This window comes from Notothenia coriiceps, unplaced genomic scaffold (genome assembly GCF_000735185.1).
Source record: "Notothenia coriiceps isolate Sejong01 unplaced genomic scaffold, NC01 NC01_scaffold00037246, whole genome shotgun sequence".
In the NCBI taxonomy this organism is placed as follows: domain Eukaryota; kingdom Metazoa; phylum Chordata; class Actinopteri; order Perciformes; family Nototheniidae; genus Notothenia; species Notothenia coriiceps.
This window is the reverse complement of record NW_011369947.1, coordinates 8,735,358-8,755,142: the sequence shown is the minus strand read 5'-3', so window position 1 is coordinate 8,755,142 and position 19,785 is coordinate 8,735,358. Positions and strand designations below refer to the sequence as shown.

The 19,785-nt window shown below is 40.9% G+C and overlaps 1 protein-coding gene and 1 pseudogene across 1 annotated transcript; one reads left to right on the top strand and one right to left on the bottom strand.

Moving 5' to 3' along the window:
* The window catches only part of LOC104966370 (uncharacterized protein KIAA0355 pseudogene), a 22,662-nt pseudogene extending 19,891 nt beyond the window's left edge, over positions 1-2,771 (top strand).
* Positions 2,772-3,079: 308 nt separating this feature from the next.
* LOC104966369 (A disintegrin and metalloproteinase with thrombospondin motifs 10-like) lies at positions 3,080-17,076 on the bottom strand. Its single transcript, XM_010795556.1, has 9 exons — positions 16,933-17,076; positions 16,543-16,684; positions 15,613-15,720; positions 14,949-15,094; positions 13,992-14,055; positions 13,713-13,815; positions 11,307-11,440; positions 8,913-9,036; positions 3,080-3,120 (listed from the first exon to the last, which is right to left on the bottom strand). The coding sequence occupies exons 1-9, from the start codon at positions 17,070-17,072 to the stop codon at positions 3,080-3,082; spliced, it is 1,002 nt and encodes a 333-aa protein (XP_010793858.1). The 5' UTR covers positions 17,073-17,076.
* Positions 17,077-19,785: the final 2,709 nt, after the last annotated feature.

Here is a 19,785-nt window from a genome sequence, read left to right as displayed (position 1 = left end):
GTGAAACTGACAAGACTCTTAACATTATGGGACATCGGCAGGATCACAGGAAGTTGTTTATCTCCTCTAAGACTTTTTAAAATAAAAGCAGAGAAAGCTAAACAAGTAAAAGCCCGTTAGATCGTGGAAAATCACTGCTAGACTTCCCATAGGACTATTCATACATTACATTGCATTTAGCTGACGCTTTTATCCAAAGGGACTTACAATAAGTGCATTCAACCAGGAAGATACAAGCTTGAAGAAAACAGAATCATATAAGTACATCAGGTTTCATAGAGCCAAAACATTTCAAGTGCTACTCAACTGGCTTTAGATAAGCCAGTCCTTTGTTAGTATATAAGTGCTTTGTTAGTAATTATATCGCTCGAAGTGGAGTCTAAAGAGATTAGTTTTCAGTCTGAAGAAGATGTGTAAGCTTTCTGCTGTCCTGATTTCAATGGGGAGCTCATTCCACCATTTTGGAGCCAGGATAGCAAACCCACGTGTTTTTGCTGATGGGAACTTGGGTCCCCCTCGCAGTGCGGGTGCAGCAAGCCGTTTGGCTGATGCAGAGCGAAGTGCACGCGCTGGGGTGTACAGTTTAACCATGTCCTGGATGTAGGAAGGGCCAGATCCATTCACAGCATGGTACGCAAGTACCAGTGTCTTGAAGTGGATTCTAGCAGTTACTGGAAGCCATATCTCCTGTCACTACAACATTTGATAAATCACATTTAGATTTCATAATATCACTTGTTGATTCTTCTTGATTACTTTTTTTCTCCAAAACTAGGGTTTCCTCCCTTTTTGTTTATGCGAGCTGAAAACTGACAAAACTAGACGACTGCAATTGGCTTTTTCCATCATATTCTGACATTTTATTGACCAAACAACTCATATTTTAATCTCTAAAATAATCTGAAGCACTTTTTCCGCCAGACCAGTGCTGATAGGGCGTCCACCCCGAGAGCTGGGAGGGGGGGGTGTGTGTGAGACGTCACGTCATGTCACGTCATGTCACGTGACTTTGAATTGAGCTGTCCCTTAAGTTATAGATACTATCTCTTTACGTATTAGTGATGGGATAAAAACTCGATCTTCTCTCGAATTGTTTTTTTTTTTCAAATGACGGCATGACGCCTCCCTGGCGGAAACGCTGATCTGAAGATACATTAATAATAAAAATAATTTAAAGCTGCGTCTTTTATTATTTGACAATATACATTTCAGTTTCTCGCAAACAGGCTCGTCTTTAAAACTTAAGTTGGGTGAATGCTACAAGTCGAGTAAAGAAACAGCGCATCTATCAGTCCAGTTTATTTAGTGGTGTAACATAACAACTGAAAGTAAGCTCGTCCTTCCTCTCTGACATGATGCTAACCCTCTCCTTTGTGTTTGTCCTCCCTTAGGAAATGACCTAGAGGCCTTACAGATACATTTGTGCTTTTGTCGCTCCAATCTGCGTCCGCGGGGACCAGCGAGATCTGGAAGCACACTTGTTTCCGCGGTGAGTAATATCTACCTCAGCCAGGAAGCTGCTGGAGACCTCAGTCGGGCAGAAGGAGCTCTCAGCCGCTCGCTCACTGAGTCCTGCTTTCTGAAGACCATTTCAGACGGACTGGATCTGTCTGCCCTTCACCTCCCACAGAAACCACATCCTCTGATTCCAGCAGTCACTCACTTGTTTTTTTTATTACTGTCATTTCCCCTCCGTGCTGTTGACCAGTGTCTGATTTTCCTTGGCTTCATTTTTGCTTTTAAAAGGATTTTCTACTTTTATTAGTGCAGGCCGGTATAGGTTTATATCTGTACATGCATACGTGTATATACTCTATGTACTGCATGACGAAGGATTTCACCCCCCTTTGTGAAGGAAAGTTAATGCACTTTAAAACTTAGCTGTAGTTTCACTTTAAGTTGTTCTTGACTTCCCCCCCTATTATGATAATTGTGTTAGAAGCTGGAAACAGAGAATCTGGAGGTGTGTGTGTGTGCTGTTTTTTAAGCTGGGCCTGAAGTATCTGCAGCCGGGCTGTTTCTGATCGCCCTCTGACCTCTCCCAGTTCTGCTGCCCCAGGCGCACTGAGATGAGCCTCTGGCAGGTGGAATCCTTGAGCTGTCTTTTTACATAACTTGAACAGTTTCAGGACTGTGGACTGAGCTTGGTGTTTTTGTAAAGAGGACAAGAGAACTTTCCGAGATAACGAACAAAAAAAGTTTCCGGTGCTGTTGCACCACCTATGTATTGTTGTAGTGCGCAGGAAAGTAAAATGGACTACAAGCGTCGCTTTTTGCTCGGCGGGTCCAAGCAGAAAGTGCAGCAGCAGCACCAGCAGTACCAGATGCCTGAGCTGAGCCGGACCCTGAGCGCTTCGCTGGCCTCCTCGTGCTCCGCCTCCTCGCCCCTGGGCGGCGGGGGGGGGATGCCGGGCAGCTGCCACCCGCCTCCCTCTGGCACAACCACCGCCGTTGCAGACATCCAGCAAGGCATCTCCAAATATCTGGATGCTCTCAACGTGTTCTGCCGGGCCAGCGCCTTCCTTACAGACCTGTTCAGCAGTGTGTTCAGGAACTCTCACTATTCCAAAGCAGCTATGCAACTGAAGGACGTGCAGGAACACGTCATGGAGGCGGCCAGCCGGCTGACTGCAGCAATAAAGCCCGAGATCGCCAAGATGTTGATGGAGCTGAGCGCCGGGGCCGCCAACTTCAAAGACCAGAACGACTTCAGCCTGCAGGATGTTGAGGTGGGTGATCACACACAAACGGGCACCAAATCCACTTGTTGAATTCATTTGCATACTTGAGTTTGTCTCATTGTGTTGACTTAAGTTGAATGACTCTATCTTGTGTTAGCCAACCAAACAAAACAGTTATTGACATTCAAGTCAGCTGTTTGCTCTCCTAGGAATTAATAAATTAAGCTAACAACCTGGGGTCCTAAAGCTAACCACCACATACTTTTATCATATTGGACTCCTCATGACCTGTCTTCTAGCAGGAGTGCTAAGATGCTTAGCTGCTCTCTGTCAGGACTCAGGAGGCTGGCTCCATGAATCAGTGTATCTTGGCTAAAATAGGATTCTCACGCCCAGTGTTAAGCAGGTGTCAGGATCTGAGGGTTAGGTGTGAAAAACCCTGAGGATGTGAGAAGAATTGTCATCTTTTGTCATGGCGAATACCAACCCAGCTTTCCACAGCACGCAATTTGCTGATGTGTAACACTTAAAACACAACTAAGGTATTTTTCATGCAAGTTTAATAGGGGATTGGGACGCTGATGCACCGGTTTAATATCAAGGAGAATCTGCTGTGATCCGGCAGTTCTTTCTCTCTGACTTTTCTCAATTGTCCTTCTGTCATGATTAAACCACACTTCTAGCTTTCACTAAAGTCACAAAGGGATTACTCACACTGGTTTCTGATCATTTATTCCAGACTGGTTAGTCTCTGCGTCTCACTGTTTGCACAAGAAATATCTCTTGCAACAATTTTGAGAAAGCAGACCCTCTAATGGCTGAGAAAACAGGTATAGCAGTAATCCTATAGTTGTTGTTGTCTGTCCAAACCACTTTAGACCGGGTCAGGAGGTTCATGAGGCCAGGTTGGATAATGCATGTTGACGCTGTCCGACCCTAAACACGGGTTCATTTCAGGCTACAACTTCAGTCTAAAATGGACACCTTCAAAAGATCTGAACTATCTATCCTGAAAGATCTTGCTTTGAGAAGTTATTACAATGAGTTGTGATGAAAAATGCCATTTACAGAATTTATCGGAGTTATTCCAATCGGTGATTATGATCTATTTTTGTCTTGACTTCCACTAAGAGACAGTCTCATGTGGTTTTCATCAGCAACAGGTAGCTGCTCACCACACCCACGCAACCCCACCCTTATGATTACTACATCTGCTTATTTATCCTCAATTGAATACACAGTTGTGAGCCTGAGGAAACTCCCTGTGTGGCTGATGGTCACCCACTCTCAGAGATTAAGAGATGGGGTTGTTAAATGTTTTGTCGTGGCAGCATTAAAGTTGCTTCTGGGATTTGAAGACAGTCAAAATAGCATTTAAAATAGAAGAGAGGTGGAAAACAAAGACAAATATGTTTGCATATGGAAGTGGATAGTGTTACGTATGAACTAGATGCCAACCAAATCTACTACAACTTCACTCTAACGGCCCGTCCACACGGCGGCGTGCGGTGAAGCTTCAACGCTTCTGCCCATTCACTTTGAATGGGATGACGTCACGCTTTGCCACACTGCATTGTGGGAGCGTTGCTTTGCTCGCGTTGCTTTGCTCGCGTTGCTTTGCTCGCGTTGCTTTGCTCGCGTTGCTTTGCTCGCGTTGCTTTGCTCGCGTTGCTCGCTTCAAAAGTTCAGCAATGTTCAACTTTTGAAGCTTCGGCGGAAGCGTCAGCCAATCAAATCATATGCCAGCCAATCAAACCGCGTGCTTGTGTGTTCACCAACTTTGTTTCCCCCGGCCCCTTATCGGAGAACACCCAGCTAGCAACCTAGCAACCAACCAATCTTCAGCTAGCGGCAGTCAGAAACTCAGGTATCTTCGAATCTACTTACAAATAAATATGGGGAAGTGTAAGTTCAACCGTATTTGGTTGGAAATCATCGAATTTAGTGCTTGGTTGAAACCAGTGGAGGGGAACGTGTTTGAAGCCCGCTGCACCTATTTTAAACAACATTAGCGTTTGTTTTGCTAGTGCAGCGTTAGCTAGTGCAGCAGCTCCCGCAACAACATCGGGGGAACTCCGGGTGACGTTTGGGTCTACGTCAACCCTAAAAGCGGAGGTGCTGTGGACGCTAAATACCGAGCTAAACACCAATCGTACAACAGCATGAAGGGTTATGTTCAGTCATCGTTCTCATGTTGAACATGAATACATTTTACTTTGTAAGTAATTATGGGACGTATTTCTTCTTTCATAGCAATTTTTCTTCATACTTTCTTGCCATGAAATGGGTCTTAAATTCTCTTCAAAGTGGTCTTAAAAAGGTCTTAAAGTCTTAAATCTGAGTTGGTGAAACCTGCAGGAACCCTGAAAATAACAAAGCACTATGCAAACCATAAACGGAAAAAAGGGTTGTAAACAAAATGTATCTATAATTTGTTCGCAATATTGTATCAATGCATGGGTGCGGAGTATTGTTTAATCTTTATCTTACATTCTCTTAAAAATGTAGCATGATTGGCAAGAAGTTAGATTAGATATTGATAAACGGATTTTGACAAACTGCATAACTCGCAGTACTAAAAAGGTTACAAATTGCAATTTATCCCATATTATGTTACTGCAATAAGCACCATATTTACTAAATGGTTAAAATTGTAATAATATTGGATTCTTGCGTGATTGCCACCCCATGTAGGAAATAGGTAGGTACAAATATTTTTACAATTGACATGTAAATATTGGCTGAACCAATGCCACTTCCACATTTTAATATGGAAAAGTTTCTAATCCTATCCAGCGTTTGCTTGTTGCTTGCGTTCAGACTCCTGAAATAACTCCACCAGTATTTCTTTCTTTGTTTTTGCTGTGTAGAGCAGAATTATGAACGCACCAAGACGGCAAATACCCAATTGTATTTGAATGTGGCACCAGTGACAAATCTGAAGTGGTTTTGTATGTGTGCAACAATCCATCTTAAAGCAAAGATAAGACACTAGTGTGGCTGTGGTTGAGCCCAAAACAGGAAACACTTCTGAACCGCAGTCAGTACATCTGACTCTCTGCGGTCCTGCATGTGCACAGATGAATATTAGAGGAAGCCCAAGTCTGTGAAAGTTTAGACCGCATGGCTTGGCGCTCACACTTGCTGTCTGGCCTCGGGCATAAAGGGTACATTTGTTAAAGCAGAGAAGGAAACGTATTAACATTTGACCGCACAATGGTCCTATTGGAGTGTTAGTTGTGTTAACCTCTGAGAAAACAGATATTCAATAACATCATGACGAAGCAGTGATGCATAATGTGTCAGTTAAAGGGAACAAAAAAAGTTGAATGTCACAGTGAGTGTTTCTTTTTTAATCCAAGTAGATGTGTGTATTCATCGTACAGAACATGCTGACAGTAAAGTAATATGTTTTTAAAATAATATTTGTTGCACTTAGCAAGAAATTAGCAGAACATAGTTAACTTGCACAGTAAGGGGGTTCTTTAAATCCTAAAAGATGTTTTTATAATGCACAGAGACAGTAATGTCATATGTTTTACAGTTCAATGGGAGTGTTCACCAAAGCAGAGAGTAAAATAAATGCTAAACGGAGAGTTTCTACGAACAAAATAGTAAAAAATATGATAGAAATCTGATTAAAGTCCAGTAATCGAACCACCTTTTAGTTGAGTTAATCTGCAGCAGGCGTTACCACTATGCCTTGAGTTATTGATTGAGACTAAATATCTGCGCTGCTTTTCTCCCATGTTTTATTTTTGAAGAAGTTCTGTGCATGCATCAATTATACTTGTTAAAACTTAGCTTGCAATAATTGCTGCTAATTCAGCCTGTCCTCAACAAAGTGATGTGACTGTAAAAGGATTTTCCTTTGTCTGCATGCGTCGAGGAATGCTGTTTGGCAGCTGGATGTATTATGAGGTCTTCAAAAAAACAAATGCATGTCTGAGTTCTGGGAGTTGTGGTATGTGGAGCTTTCCCCCCCCCCNACCTTGAAGAAAACAGAATCATATAAGTACATCAGCCAAACATTTCAAGTGCTACTCAACTGGCTTTAGATAAGCCAGTCCTTTATTAGTATATAAGTGCTCTGTTAGCAGTTATTTGTTAGTAATTCTGCACTTATATACTAATAAAGGACTGGCTTATCTAAAGCCAGTTGAGTAGCACTTGAAATGTTTGGCTGATGTACTTATATGATTCTGTTTTCTTCAAGGTTGTATCTTCCTGGTCGAATGTACTTACTGTAAGTCGCTTTGGATAAAAGTGTCAGCTAAATGCAATGTAATGTAAACTTAAGTGACCTCTTTTTACTTAAGTTTGTATTGGCAAACATTGTAATTAGACGGCCAAACCTATAGACACTACTATCTTTTCAGCTTGGACCCTGACTTCAACATCAGCTAACACCTTTGGGATAAATGAAAGCCAGGCCTCATTGCCTAACACCAGTGTGGACGTCACTCATGCTTTTGCAACTGAAGGGGAGAAAATCCCAGCAACCAGGTTTCAAAATCTTGAGGGGAAAGCCGTCCCAGAAGCTGTTATAGCAGCACATTAATAACCATTGTTTTGGAATGAACCAAGACTCGCAAAACCAAACAGTTGCACATTGTCTTTGTTAAAAAAAAACTTAAATCTATATTTGGCGCTTTGGTGGCAACAACTGCAATGCATGCTGGGACTGCAGCTGATTAAAGGAGCACTTCACTGTTTTAGGACATCAGTGTAATTGACATGAGGAATACAGGTAAACCTGTAAAACCCCCTTTAATAAAAACACTGAACGTAATACTATCCCCAGATCATGAAAAGCGTGACTCAGCAACCTACACTTTGACTTCAGCTCTCCTAATGGATTTTTTTTAAGGGTAACAGTAATGTCAGATATTTGGCAGATAGTTGCGACCTCAGCTGGGGTTGACCGGCTGGCCTGGCCACTGCGGTGCAGAGCACAGCTGCCGGCTCAGGGTGCGTCCCTTCCGAGGAATCCTGGAAGGGGGTGAGTTGACAGTTGGGTGAGAAACTCTGAAGTCGGTGTTGCGGGGAGAAATGAAACCCAGAATAGATCCAAAAGCAGCTGGACCTCAAGCCACACTGGTCCGACCTCACCTAAATCTGTCTGCCACGTGTCCGTGGGTAGCTGCTGGATAAATATATGTATGCATATACAGCGTATGGTATTGTATATGCGTCTATTTATGGGTTAAGAGTTTTTCAGGGAGTGTTTTTACTTCTCCGAATTTATTTTGTCAAATTCTACTTAGTAACCCATGCTGGCCTTTACTTAAATCGTAACCCTGATTGACCTTACAGCTGTTTTGTCACTTAATTGTTACAACAATGTATTCAATTGACTCTATAACCATGCACTGATAAGGAACTTGGTTCTTTAATGGTTTATATTTTTGAAGGAAATGTAAGACTTGGTAGCTTCATTTTAGATGAAGAAACCTGAAGGGTTAATTCAGGGTTCTTTATCTTTCTCTTTGTATACTGTAAGATTACCATTGGTCATGTCATTGGTGGACGTATTACATTGTTTATATGCAGATCATATACAATTATATCTTCCTGTCAACCCTATTCTAAGTCTATATTTACAGACAATGAGACAGTTGAACTAACAACTACTATAGAGCAATTTATAGGCGTTGGTTATTATGTAACACAATAATAAGAAATGTCATGAAGAAACTAATGTAGACACAAAGATGGATAAGTCTAGCGATTGTTATTATCTGTAATGCCAACTTTAAGCCTAGGCTGCGTCAACTGGTCGGATATACACATAATTGATCTCCTAGCAGAGCAGGTGCTGAAACAAATGATTCTCCTGCAGCTTTGTAGAGTTCTGTTGGCTTTATCTAACTCATGGCTGTAACAGTATGCTGCTGTGGACAGAGGTTGCATGTGAACAGACAATTATGTGATACACTTTGAATGTCTGGGGTATCCTAACTCACATGGCAAGGCAGCTTTCCAAGATGCATTTACAGTCCAGAGCATTCAAATCCAAATGTTGATTGTGCACAAAACGAATAGAATGAATAACTTCTCACAGTAAATGCATCCCGTTAATTGAATCTGAATCTCAGGAGCAGAGGTGTTTCAATATTTATCAAATCTTCCCTCGGCCATGAAATCATCTTCATCTATATGTGCAGAAATCTCTGTGGCAGCATTTAAAATGTATGAGTTGGCTGGTGCTTGAGTGTTTGAGTTCTGTACCTCCTTCGGGCAGCGAGTCGTTGAAGAGTCCCTCCACAGAGTCACAGCTGCTGCCGTCCCCTCCGCAGATCCGGCAGCGATCCTCGCGCACGTCCGAGCCGAGGACTCGATCACAGCCTACGTGCTGAAAGAAGGGAGAAACAAGTGAGCTTAAGGGTCAGTCAGGGTCATGGGGCACAGTCAGTAAGTGGAGAGGTGTCGGGGGCCGGGCTGAGGGATTACCTCTAATGTCTTCAAGACCACTTTTCCAAAACACAGAATTATCAGATGGTAAGACCAGATGTGTTTTTTGATCCTGTGCAGACTTAATGCTCTGAGGTTGCTAAACTCATAGCTGTCGACATAAATAAGTTTCATGATGAGTGAAGCAGGTGGTTTCACTCAAACTCTTTAACAGGGAACCAAACCTAAACAAAAGGGTAGACAATGAATGGCAACAGCGCTCACACTCATATATTCATATGGCAGTTGTTTATTGTAGAGAGGGATAATGAGACTTATGTTTATTATTACTTTTACACTGATTAGATCACATTTCAAAAGTAAAAAGCTAGGGTTGAAACTGAGATTCAACTCATGGGTATCGGCTGGTGGCTTTTTATTGTGGGTAGTAAGACGTTTTTAAACATAAAGGTCTCTAGACTATTAGAAGGCTTATATATATGGGTTTTTGTGATGATGAAATATATGCTTTAAAAAATGAACTTCCACACCACAACTAATGAACAAAAAGTGTAGGGATGTTGTGGTTTGTATTCATTAAACTAAAGTGTAAAGTCACTACAGACTCCACCTAAAATATTAGCGTTTATTTAACTTTGCATTTGGTTTGGCATTTACTGCATACTAGAAGCATATTTTTGATTCATATCAGATATATGCTAAAGATGTTTATAGAGAGAGTTAGACAAAGTAAATACTTTGAAAACAAACACTGTTTTTTTAATGAGGTTTTTTGACAAAATACCGGGCACGGTTAATAGGTGCTCATTTATATCTATGTGCATTTTCCCTTCTTTAATAAAAATGACCATAAAACAAATCCCACCTCTTAACTTAAGAGCTGTACTTCACTCGTCTCTAGAAGCCTTATAACAACAGGTGCAGTCCAGGAGTCGACTGAAAGCTGTGCCACATGTTAGTCGAACACCATTATCATAGATGTAGTAAATCTGGCCCTGTATATGTTGTCCAAGAGATCTGGGGAAAAGGTGCTCTGACTCATGCCTTTCGTCTGCAGCAGCAGATTTTGTCCTTTTCCTATCCACTTCATTCTGTTTCTCCCGTCTTATCATTGTCAGACCGCAATCACAAAACTGAAACCAAAAAGGAAGATATTTATCCTTAGTGTTTTTTAAGTTAGATTTTCATTTAAAATGTGTATATAAAACATATGAGAGGTGAGATGATGGAGAAGAATAATGGGAAGGATGACTGAGTGGAATAAGTCAGAAGAAAAGTGGAGTAAACAAAAACAGGGATAGGAATGGATGAAGAGTCAGAAAGGGGAAGAAAAAAAGAGAAAGAGAACAACTGCAGTGAATAAAGCGTGCCTGCAGTGCAGACAGACTAATAGCTGAGCAGGAGGGTCACTGAGTTCTTTCAGATCAGAGCAGAGCAAAGCATGGGGGAAATCAGAGAGATCGGTGCAGGAGGAGAGAACAGAGAGGAGATGTTGATAAACAAAACTCTCCTCTTGGATGAGTTCAGCCTCCCTTACATAACCTTTGAGACCCGTCAATAAGCCAGATCATGGGGGGTAAGAGTCAGGACAAGGGGAGGTGAAAACTATTTTTGTTGGCACTCAGACAACCACAAGACAACACACTGGAAATCAGGATTTTTTTCTTTCTTCTGTCCTCACATTTTTTCCTTTTCCATCGAAAGATTCAACTTACTTTTTGGAAAATGCTACATCCAAAATAAACAACAAGTGGATCAATTTTAGCTGCACGCTATTACCATTCATTTGGTCTACATCCCTTAACAAATGGACCATGAGGCTGCCAAAACGGGTTCCAGGAACCTTTTGGGCCTCCAGGTGGTCTTCACTTTAAAATGAGCAGCTAGATGTTTTGTTTTCATTAACAGCCGAGATTAAGAGAGAGCATGGTTGATGGGAATGGGAGATCACTGCCAAAGTTAAAACAATTTCTCAGTTAAGCAGCTGATTGTGATGATCGTCCGCAGTCATTGTTTAGACAACACAGTGGCGGCAATCCAGGGTTTGGAGAGCGAGTATAAACAACATTATCTCATTCGTTTGTTGATCCTCTATTCTGCTGCTTCAGCTTCAACTGTCTGCTCACATGCAGATGTCTAATGGCTCTAATTTATTTCAATTAAACGCTTACATGAAGACTTACAAACACACACGGAAAAGCCTTATCTCACCTTACACTCTCCATTTACACACACATCCAAAGAGTCGTCTCGGCAAGGCGTGCCGTCCACCACGGCTGGAGCACGCTCCGTGTAGAAGTTGTATCCTTCTGCCAGACAGTTGAGAGAACAGGGTTTCACCCCACCTACACACAGACATACACACAGGGAGCACACCAGAGTATCAGTATACCGGATTTATAGCACACAAACATGGACATCAACCCATTCTATTAAAGCTGCATGCACATGTCCCGATGCAAGTACAATACACATGCACATGTAGTGTATGTCTGCACAAATCTAAATATTATAAACACGCACACGGTCACAGGGGAAAAGTGTTCAATTGAAAGACATGTATTTCAAGATTTCCACAAATGGCACGCACAAGTTCTCTGGCCAAAACGTTCTTTGGCGTTCCCTATTTTCTTAGTCTATGCTGTTGTATTGATTTACCAGAACATAACAATTGAAAGTAAATTGCACCAAATGCCAGGTTCAGACTCCAGTGACAACCCACTTTTTTGTGCACTGGTTTATGTGGGCAAAGGCATATAGGACAAATGGCAATGACAGTTATCCAATACTATAACATAATGAAACATAGATTATATTTTATATTAGATTACATTTCCCTTTGATAAGGCTGAAAATTTAAGTTTAATTTAAGAAGTTATCATTTAAATGTTGCTCTTTCAATTTCCATATAGTTATAATTTAAATGTTACTCAAGTCCAGAAAAGCTTATAAATTAAACTTTACTAAGGCAGCACTCAATTATGCAGCAAGGCCAATTTACCAAAAACGAATTTCCAGTGCTGGTTAAATGTGAATCTATAAATCATTTTGTAACCACTATAATGTTTAGGTCATGTTTGTTATTGTCCAACATGATACATACCAGTGAAAAAGCACATCATATTAAAACAACTTGTGTTTTCAAACCATACAAAATGATATGCACTTATGTTTCCAAACAGTTCAAAGATATTTAAAACGTTCCATCATAGAAGACAAATAACTATATTTTTTCAGATCTCTAGTGATTTGTAAATGCTCTGTGACAAAGGATATCCATAACTAAACACAATTCATAACACAAACCCACACAGTTAAGAGTGATTTGCACTTGCAAGACTATACCACATTTTCCCATACACACGCCCGCACTAACACACTCTGAGGTCTTGTCTGGCCATGTTGTATATATCCTTCATTCATCCGTGCGGCTCTCCAACAGCTCCACTATTTGAGTGGCTGTTGACATCAATTTGGGCTGTGTTTGTTTGCGTTGGCAGCGCTGTAGCAGGTACAATATGTACTGGAATGGAGAAAAAGGGAGAGAGAGCATGTACTGAGATGACCTGTAGACGATTAAGTGGTCAGACCATGGAAAACTACAATTCCCATGGTGCCTAGCTTTGGCAGGGCAAGCGCGGCTCGCGGCAGGGTGTGTTTTATGGAGTGTGAAGGTTGAACGTAAAAGCTGTTGGACTGAGAACAGCAATGTGTGACAGCATGTTTGTTAAAAAAAAAAACAGCTTAAACAACAGACCTTTTTTAATGAACTGTCTTTGGCTGCGTGAGCGGAGAGAGAAAGGCTGCCTCTGTTCTCAATGTCACCAGAGAGAGATTGCATAATGGTGAACTAAATAAAGTGAGAGGAGGAGAGACCAGAACAGTAAGGACAAAGTCAAAAAGCAAGAAGAAGAAAAGGAAGCTGTCTTCGTGGAATGAGAGGGTAAAAATGAAAGGAGGTAAGCTGACATGAGAATGTGAGGAGAGTGAGAGGGCTGCAGAGGGGCTGGGCGGTGGGATATGGCCTTAACGCAGGGCAGAGTCTATGGCACCGTTCCTATTTTAACAGCTGCAAGGGATTTCCATTGTAAAATCAGCTGACTTGATGAAAGGAGCACTTGTTGCCTGAAGTTGGATTTTGCTGGCCGGCCATCTCTGTAAGCCATTAGGTTATTGGAGGGATAGATTAAAGGCAGTTATGTCGCTATTTCTTTTTCGCGTCCAGCACAGTGCTCATCAGGAGCGAGAAATTCTCGCAAAGCATTTTGGGAATGCATGGCGCTCTGCAGCCAGCATCTGCAGGCCAGACAAGAAGCAGTCTGCAGCTTAAATTCTCTCTCCACGAACACCCTCACACGTACACACACACACACACACACAACACCTTCCAACTCATGACTGCTGATCGTGTTCCGTCAACCCTTGCTTTCAGCCCAAATCTTTGTTTTATCTGATTGTGTGAACCTACTACTGAAACTACTTTAGATTTGCCCTTGAACTCTTATATTTTAAAGGTGGATGTAAAACCCAAACAATGAGCTTTAAGACACTAAAACACTCAATAGAGCAGAGGGAGATGTTAAGGGCAAAGAGGTACACACACACACACTTACTCACCCCCTCTGTATGGCTTCCAGGTGTAAAACTTTCCCCGGAAAGGAACACTGTCAAAATCTGCGCACTGAATAACCCGGAAATCCAGAGAGCCTGCAGGGCATTCCTGTAACACACACACACACACACACACACACACACACACACACACACACACACACACACACACACACACCAGAGTCCCATGCAAAATACCATACACAAACACATTGAATAAATTATATTCATGTTTTAGATTATAGTATGTTGACCATGACGGCGATGAAGAGCAGCTATACTCACATCAATATTGCAGGACCTGAAGCGCTTTCTCTCCCCCAGACAATACTTTCCACCAATAGTTGGCCTACAACCAAACACAAAGTCAGTCACATCTGAGTACAATTTAAAAGCTCTAACCTCCATCACTTCCCCACACAACACTGGCTCCTGATCCCTGCTTTGTCTGCCTGCATCAGTGTGTTTTCAATCTCACTGTCTGTACCTTTTATTGCTTTATTGTCTATTACAGACTGGCACGACAACACCTCTACATAAAAACATATTTTAAAACGCCAGCGAAGAAATCTCGAGCCAGCCGCTGACGAATAGTTACCTCAGCTCAACTTTCAGCAAATTGAACCGAATGGAGCCAAAACAAATGTGCAAATGATTCTCAAAAATGATAAGAAAGAAAACCGTTGGCCTCAGATTTGAATCAATTTATTCTCAGTTTAATCAATTCAAGATGAGGGATATGGTGACTGCGATTCGAAAGCAAGTCTGCCAGTGGTTTGGTGATGACTCATCGGAGTTGTTTTATACACACAAAAAAGTGGCACTGTTGCCTGTAAATTAATGTGAGCCGTGGAGCTTTGTGCTGTGATTTTATATGTTTATACTAATAAGGGGGTTTATCTGAGTTCTCAAGTGTCCTTTGGCAGGTAAATGATCATTCTTCTATTTCCAAGGTAGCATGAGGCCGTATTGTGACGTATTTTTCTTAATCGTAAGTGAACACATGTTTAAACCAAGATTCCTCAAAACTTTTAATTATACATATCAAGAAAGGGTTTTAATTGTATTTCACAACAAGAGGAACTAGAAACAGTCTGGAATGTGGATCAGTACTTTCAAGTTGATATTTGACAATGTAATATCGGCAACAGATAATGATGCGCTATACTGTATATCCAAGTTCATCTTAAACCCCAAAAATAAAGCATTTTAGAGGGGTCACAGTTGAGAGCCTTACTGTACCTGGGGCTGTCACAGTGTCTGATGGACGAGGAGACCCCTCCTCCACACGTCCTACTGCACTCCTCCCAGGGCGACCACAGACCCCAGCCCCCATTCACGCCCTCCGGACGAGTCCCGTACAGCACACACACCCTTTTGTAGCACCACTGCAATTCAAATACACATTTTTTTATACATATCTTCAGATACATAGACTTTGCATGTAAACAATGAAGTTACGAACATTTTAAAGTTTGTTAAGCGAATTTAATACTACACAGGATACTTTAAGACCAGTTGTATTTACTTTGTTAAAACAGATATTTTCTCTTTTAAAAAGGGTTGAGCATGTTTATATTTTTTGGGTCATCATGCTTTAGACACAAAACACGCCAAGATGTGTCAGAGATGCTGTATTTCATAGTGGTCATACGAATAAAGCTATTTGAATTTAAAATGCTGTACTGAATACCTATTTTTTCCCATTGTACATTCAAGGCTTTTATTAAAGTCTTTAAATTAAGATTTGAGTGTTTGTTGGCATATAAGAAAAAACTAGTTTAATATTTAATAGAAACTGTCTAAAGAGTTCCCTGTAAAAGAAAGAAGCAAAGTTGTCCTACATGTATCCTTTGTGCAGGCAACAGGCCCCCTTCTGCCCTCAAATCATAATGTAAGTATTTACCCCTTTCTCGATGGTGTTGGTCTGACAGATGGTTCCCTCTGCAGCGGGGATGCTGCTGGTGATACAACGGTTGCTCTTGCTCATGCACCAAAGTTCACTGCAGACTTCCTGCGTGTGAGTGAAAGAAGAATAAAAACATGAAAAAGAGAGAAAACTTGTCAGTGAGTGTTTCTTTACAAGCTCATTATGAGGACACAAGAGCAGATGCACTCATCCTCCTCCTGCTCTCTCTACAGTGATGCCTATAACACATGGGATATGTTTTATTGAGTACATATGCTCTGACCATATAGTATCAATAGTAATGAGTCTATAAAGCTGTATACACCCCGTTCCAGATGTCCATTCCCGCTGAATCTGGCACCATAAAAGTTGACCAAGCAATAAAGTGGATGCAATTCAACAAATGTATTCCAAGAAGTTTCACGTTGTCAAAGAGACCAACTTGAAGGAGAGAGGCGGAGGAATACCAATAAGAAGTGAGAAGCAAGGTAAACAACTTAAATTAAGATTAAATCCTTTATTAGAGAAGGATTAAGTCAGCCTGGTACCATCATAAAGAATAAGAATAAATATTTTTATCATCAAACATCAAAGAGCTTTCATCTGGTCTTTTTAATGGTGCAACTGGCAAAGGCTGTTGGAGAAGTGATGAAAGTCAGTCTTAAAAACTGAAACAGCAACTGCAGTAGTCTAGAATTAAGAATTCAAGATGTGCTTTGACTTGGGTGGCTGAAGAATTGTATCGTCAAAAAAATAAGGAGTTTTTAAAAAATCTCATTATCTCTTCAGTGCATGACTAATTTAGAGTATTGCACTAAAATGGTGTTAGACCTTACACTTGCTTAGATCAATAGGTCAACATATTGTTCTTCGCTGACTTGAGAGCAAGCATTAATGTAAAGTAAGGAACTATACCAGAGCACTTACCGCATATTTACATTGACGAGATCTGACTCCGTACTGGAAGCGGCACTGTTCGTCTGCGTCGTAGGCCTGACCCGGTGCTGTGGTGGGGTACACGAACTCCTGCTTCGGGGGGACGTTGTTCAGACAAGAGCCCATACCTGAGCTAAAGCACAGAAAACAAGGAGGGAGAGTTAAATATAATTGAACTGTTGTATTTATGATGATTATGAATTATGAGAAAAAAACAAAGTAGATAATTAAATTGAAATTGATGTTTCTACCTGTGTCTGTCTTTTCTGACCATCGGAAATGTTACTCCAATGTTACAACCAAGTCTTTTTTTTTTTTTTTCTCAAACCTCTGATTACGAAATGATTTGTGGTGGTGCAGATATCTGATAGGCTGACTCACTCCAGGAAGCTGGTGATGTAGTCCCGGCTACAGGCAGACCAGATGAATGGGTTTGTCTTCATGGTGATGTGGTCGGCCATCAGCTTGGCGGTCTCCTGGCTGCGGGGCCCGCAGGCATTCCCCATCCCGTCATGGTTCATCCCAAACCTAACGCACATAATTATACAATGACAACACTTTGAGGCCGGGTGGTCAGGTAATCGTTGCTGCAGCAGGGACCAGGAGAGTGTGAAAAAACATCAAAGTGGATAACCGAATGGTTTTTATAGAAGTCGAGTGCCAGTCAGAACCCTGTCTGATAAAATGAAAATTAACAACAGAAAGGATATACGACCTGAAACATAAACCCACGGGAAATATAACTATTGATGTTACAGTAAATTCATCCATAAAATTCTGTGACCACATGTTGAAGTCATGGCTAAAACACAAACAATCATGTGACCATTAACCACATAGTACCTAATTTGAATGCATCTCTTATGTATAATAAAATAAACAGATGATACATACGTAATATAATAGGACAGTGGACAATGCTCTTTATTACATAAATACAAAGATACAAGAATGCACCAATGTAATAAACTATCAATTATCAAAATAGTTGCAGATTAATTGTTCCAGGATAACTTGTTACTCCATTCCCAAATGCAACTTATTGCATCAGCATGCAGGATAGGAAAATGGCAGAGCTCTGGGTTTGAACCCCACTGACCTCAATTATGAAATACTGAAATATGGAAAGTCATGCCCAAAGATGTTTAGTTATTCAAAAATACTCCATGTTCAACATATTTACTAATAGTTTACCAGCTGTATTAAATGTCACATGTCATGGCCATTTCCACTGATCATAATTCCAATGTTGAGGTATACTAAAATAGAAAAATACTGTGCAATTTTCCAAACTCACATTGGTTTCGCATACAGCATCTCTGTAAAGCAGGGGTGGGGAACCTCCGGCCTCCGGGCCGTATATGGCCCGCGAGACCATTTGGTACGGCCCTCGAGGTAATTTATAAACACACGCAAAAAAGAAAAAAATTTAAGAAATATTAGACCGCAAAAAAAAAAAAAAAAGCGAGTGCCTGTTTTTCCCGGCCAAGATTAGGGTCCTTGAACACAACACGAGCCTGACGTGTCTGACAGGGGTGCAGTTTTGACAGAGAGCACCAGAGCGCCAGAACGCCAGAACGCCGCTCCGGGACTTGAGAAATTGCAGTACCCATAAGGAGCCGTACACATGACGCAGTTTTTGCGTTGCTGTGTCTTTAGTTGAAAGCCCAGTGGCGATCTGTTCATCTGTCATACTGATCATACAGTCAATAACTTTGTTGTTATTAGCATCTGGTTAGCTAGCTATGCTAACGAATATAAGAAGCTTTTTCTACAACCAGTGAGGTAAAGGCACATCTTTATATGATCATTATAGTTATAGAAAAATAAGAGATTAAAGTAAACAGGTATGGTATACAATACTAATATGACAGTAAAAAAAAGTTGTTATTAATAAACAAGAATACAGTTTAAAAGGGGAGTTATTTGTAAAATATCCATAAAGAAAAAAATCTGCTTACAGTTCTGTTTCATATGGGTGTTGAGAGATGTATCCATAGATCTCTTCATGTTGCTCTCAAAGTGCACCAGATTGATGCTTTTAACTTCAACATTTAAAAAAAATCTTCCTGGAGATGCAATCCCCTGCTTGTGTTGAGTGTGTCGTGCAAATTCAAGTGTTTTACTTCTCATCAGGTCTCCGAACTAAATCCCTCATCCCGTTCCATGCATACAGTGCTCTTGATCAAGGTAAGGCAAATTACAGCAGACCTCATGGTAAGAATTAGACGATGTTTTAGAGAGTGACTCTTAGAAAATAAATGGCACTCCGTAAACGCCCTCAGACTGAACCGATGAAATAGTTACACTGTCATACGAATTGCATGCGGAAACGTCTGCTTATTGCATTGTTAAATGATTAATTTCAAACTGTGTTGGTCATGGCTAGTACAAAGTAAAGATAGGATCTTGACCTTTCAATTTCTGATTTTCTTTATATTTGAATCTTTTTCAAAGAAAATGTGAAACTCACGGCACTGTCATTGTTCTGCTTGTCAAAGAAAGTTATGGTGCCTACAAGTATAGAAAAAAACTAAAGTCCCTTCCCTAGAGCCAGGGTTATGTTTGTCCTTTCTTGTAGAAACAACAACACGGCACACTCCACAAAGAAGACCAGCTCCCTATTTGACACAACAGTTTTTAGTCTAAGGAGACTGTTCACAAATGCCAACATGGAGACAGAACGTTGTATTCCCTTGGATAAATCTTCCCAATCCTACATCCTAATTACTTATTTGAACCCAACCTCTCCCCTGAAAATAACCAATACACTTAATTTAGGAACTAACTGAAGTGTCTACATAGTCAGTCGCTTTTTTTCATTTTTCATGTGGCTTTCTGTCACTTTATGAAATGTGACATGAGAATAAATGCTGCCCTGTCAGCAGAAAATGAAATGAGGATATAGAGTGGATAATTTATTATCTCAGGATAAACTCCTTCAGATGTATCATCTCATTTTGGATGGGGTCCGATGTAATAATGATCCGTCACCTATGTCAAGTTGCCCTCCTGTTCAGTGCTCTGCCTTTCCCATTGGTTCTGTAAGAGCACACGAATGAAATGGGTGAGTAATCCACACTGTTGGTGTCTTTGTTGTACTCAAAAAGAGAGGAAATCAGTCCTGTGCTCAGTGCAGGTCTACAGGAAAACATGCTTCAAAGATGTGCCTTCCTTTCAGCATAATTTCTTTTTTTAGATTTTGACAATGTCAGGTTAAATATTGATGCTCAG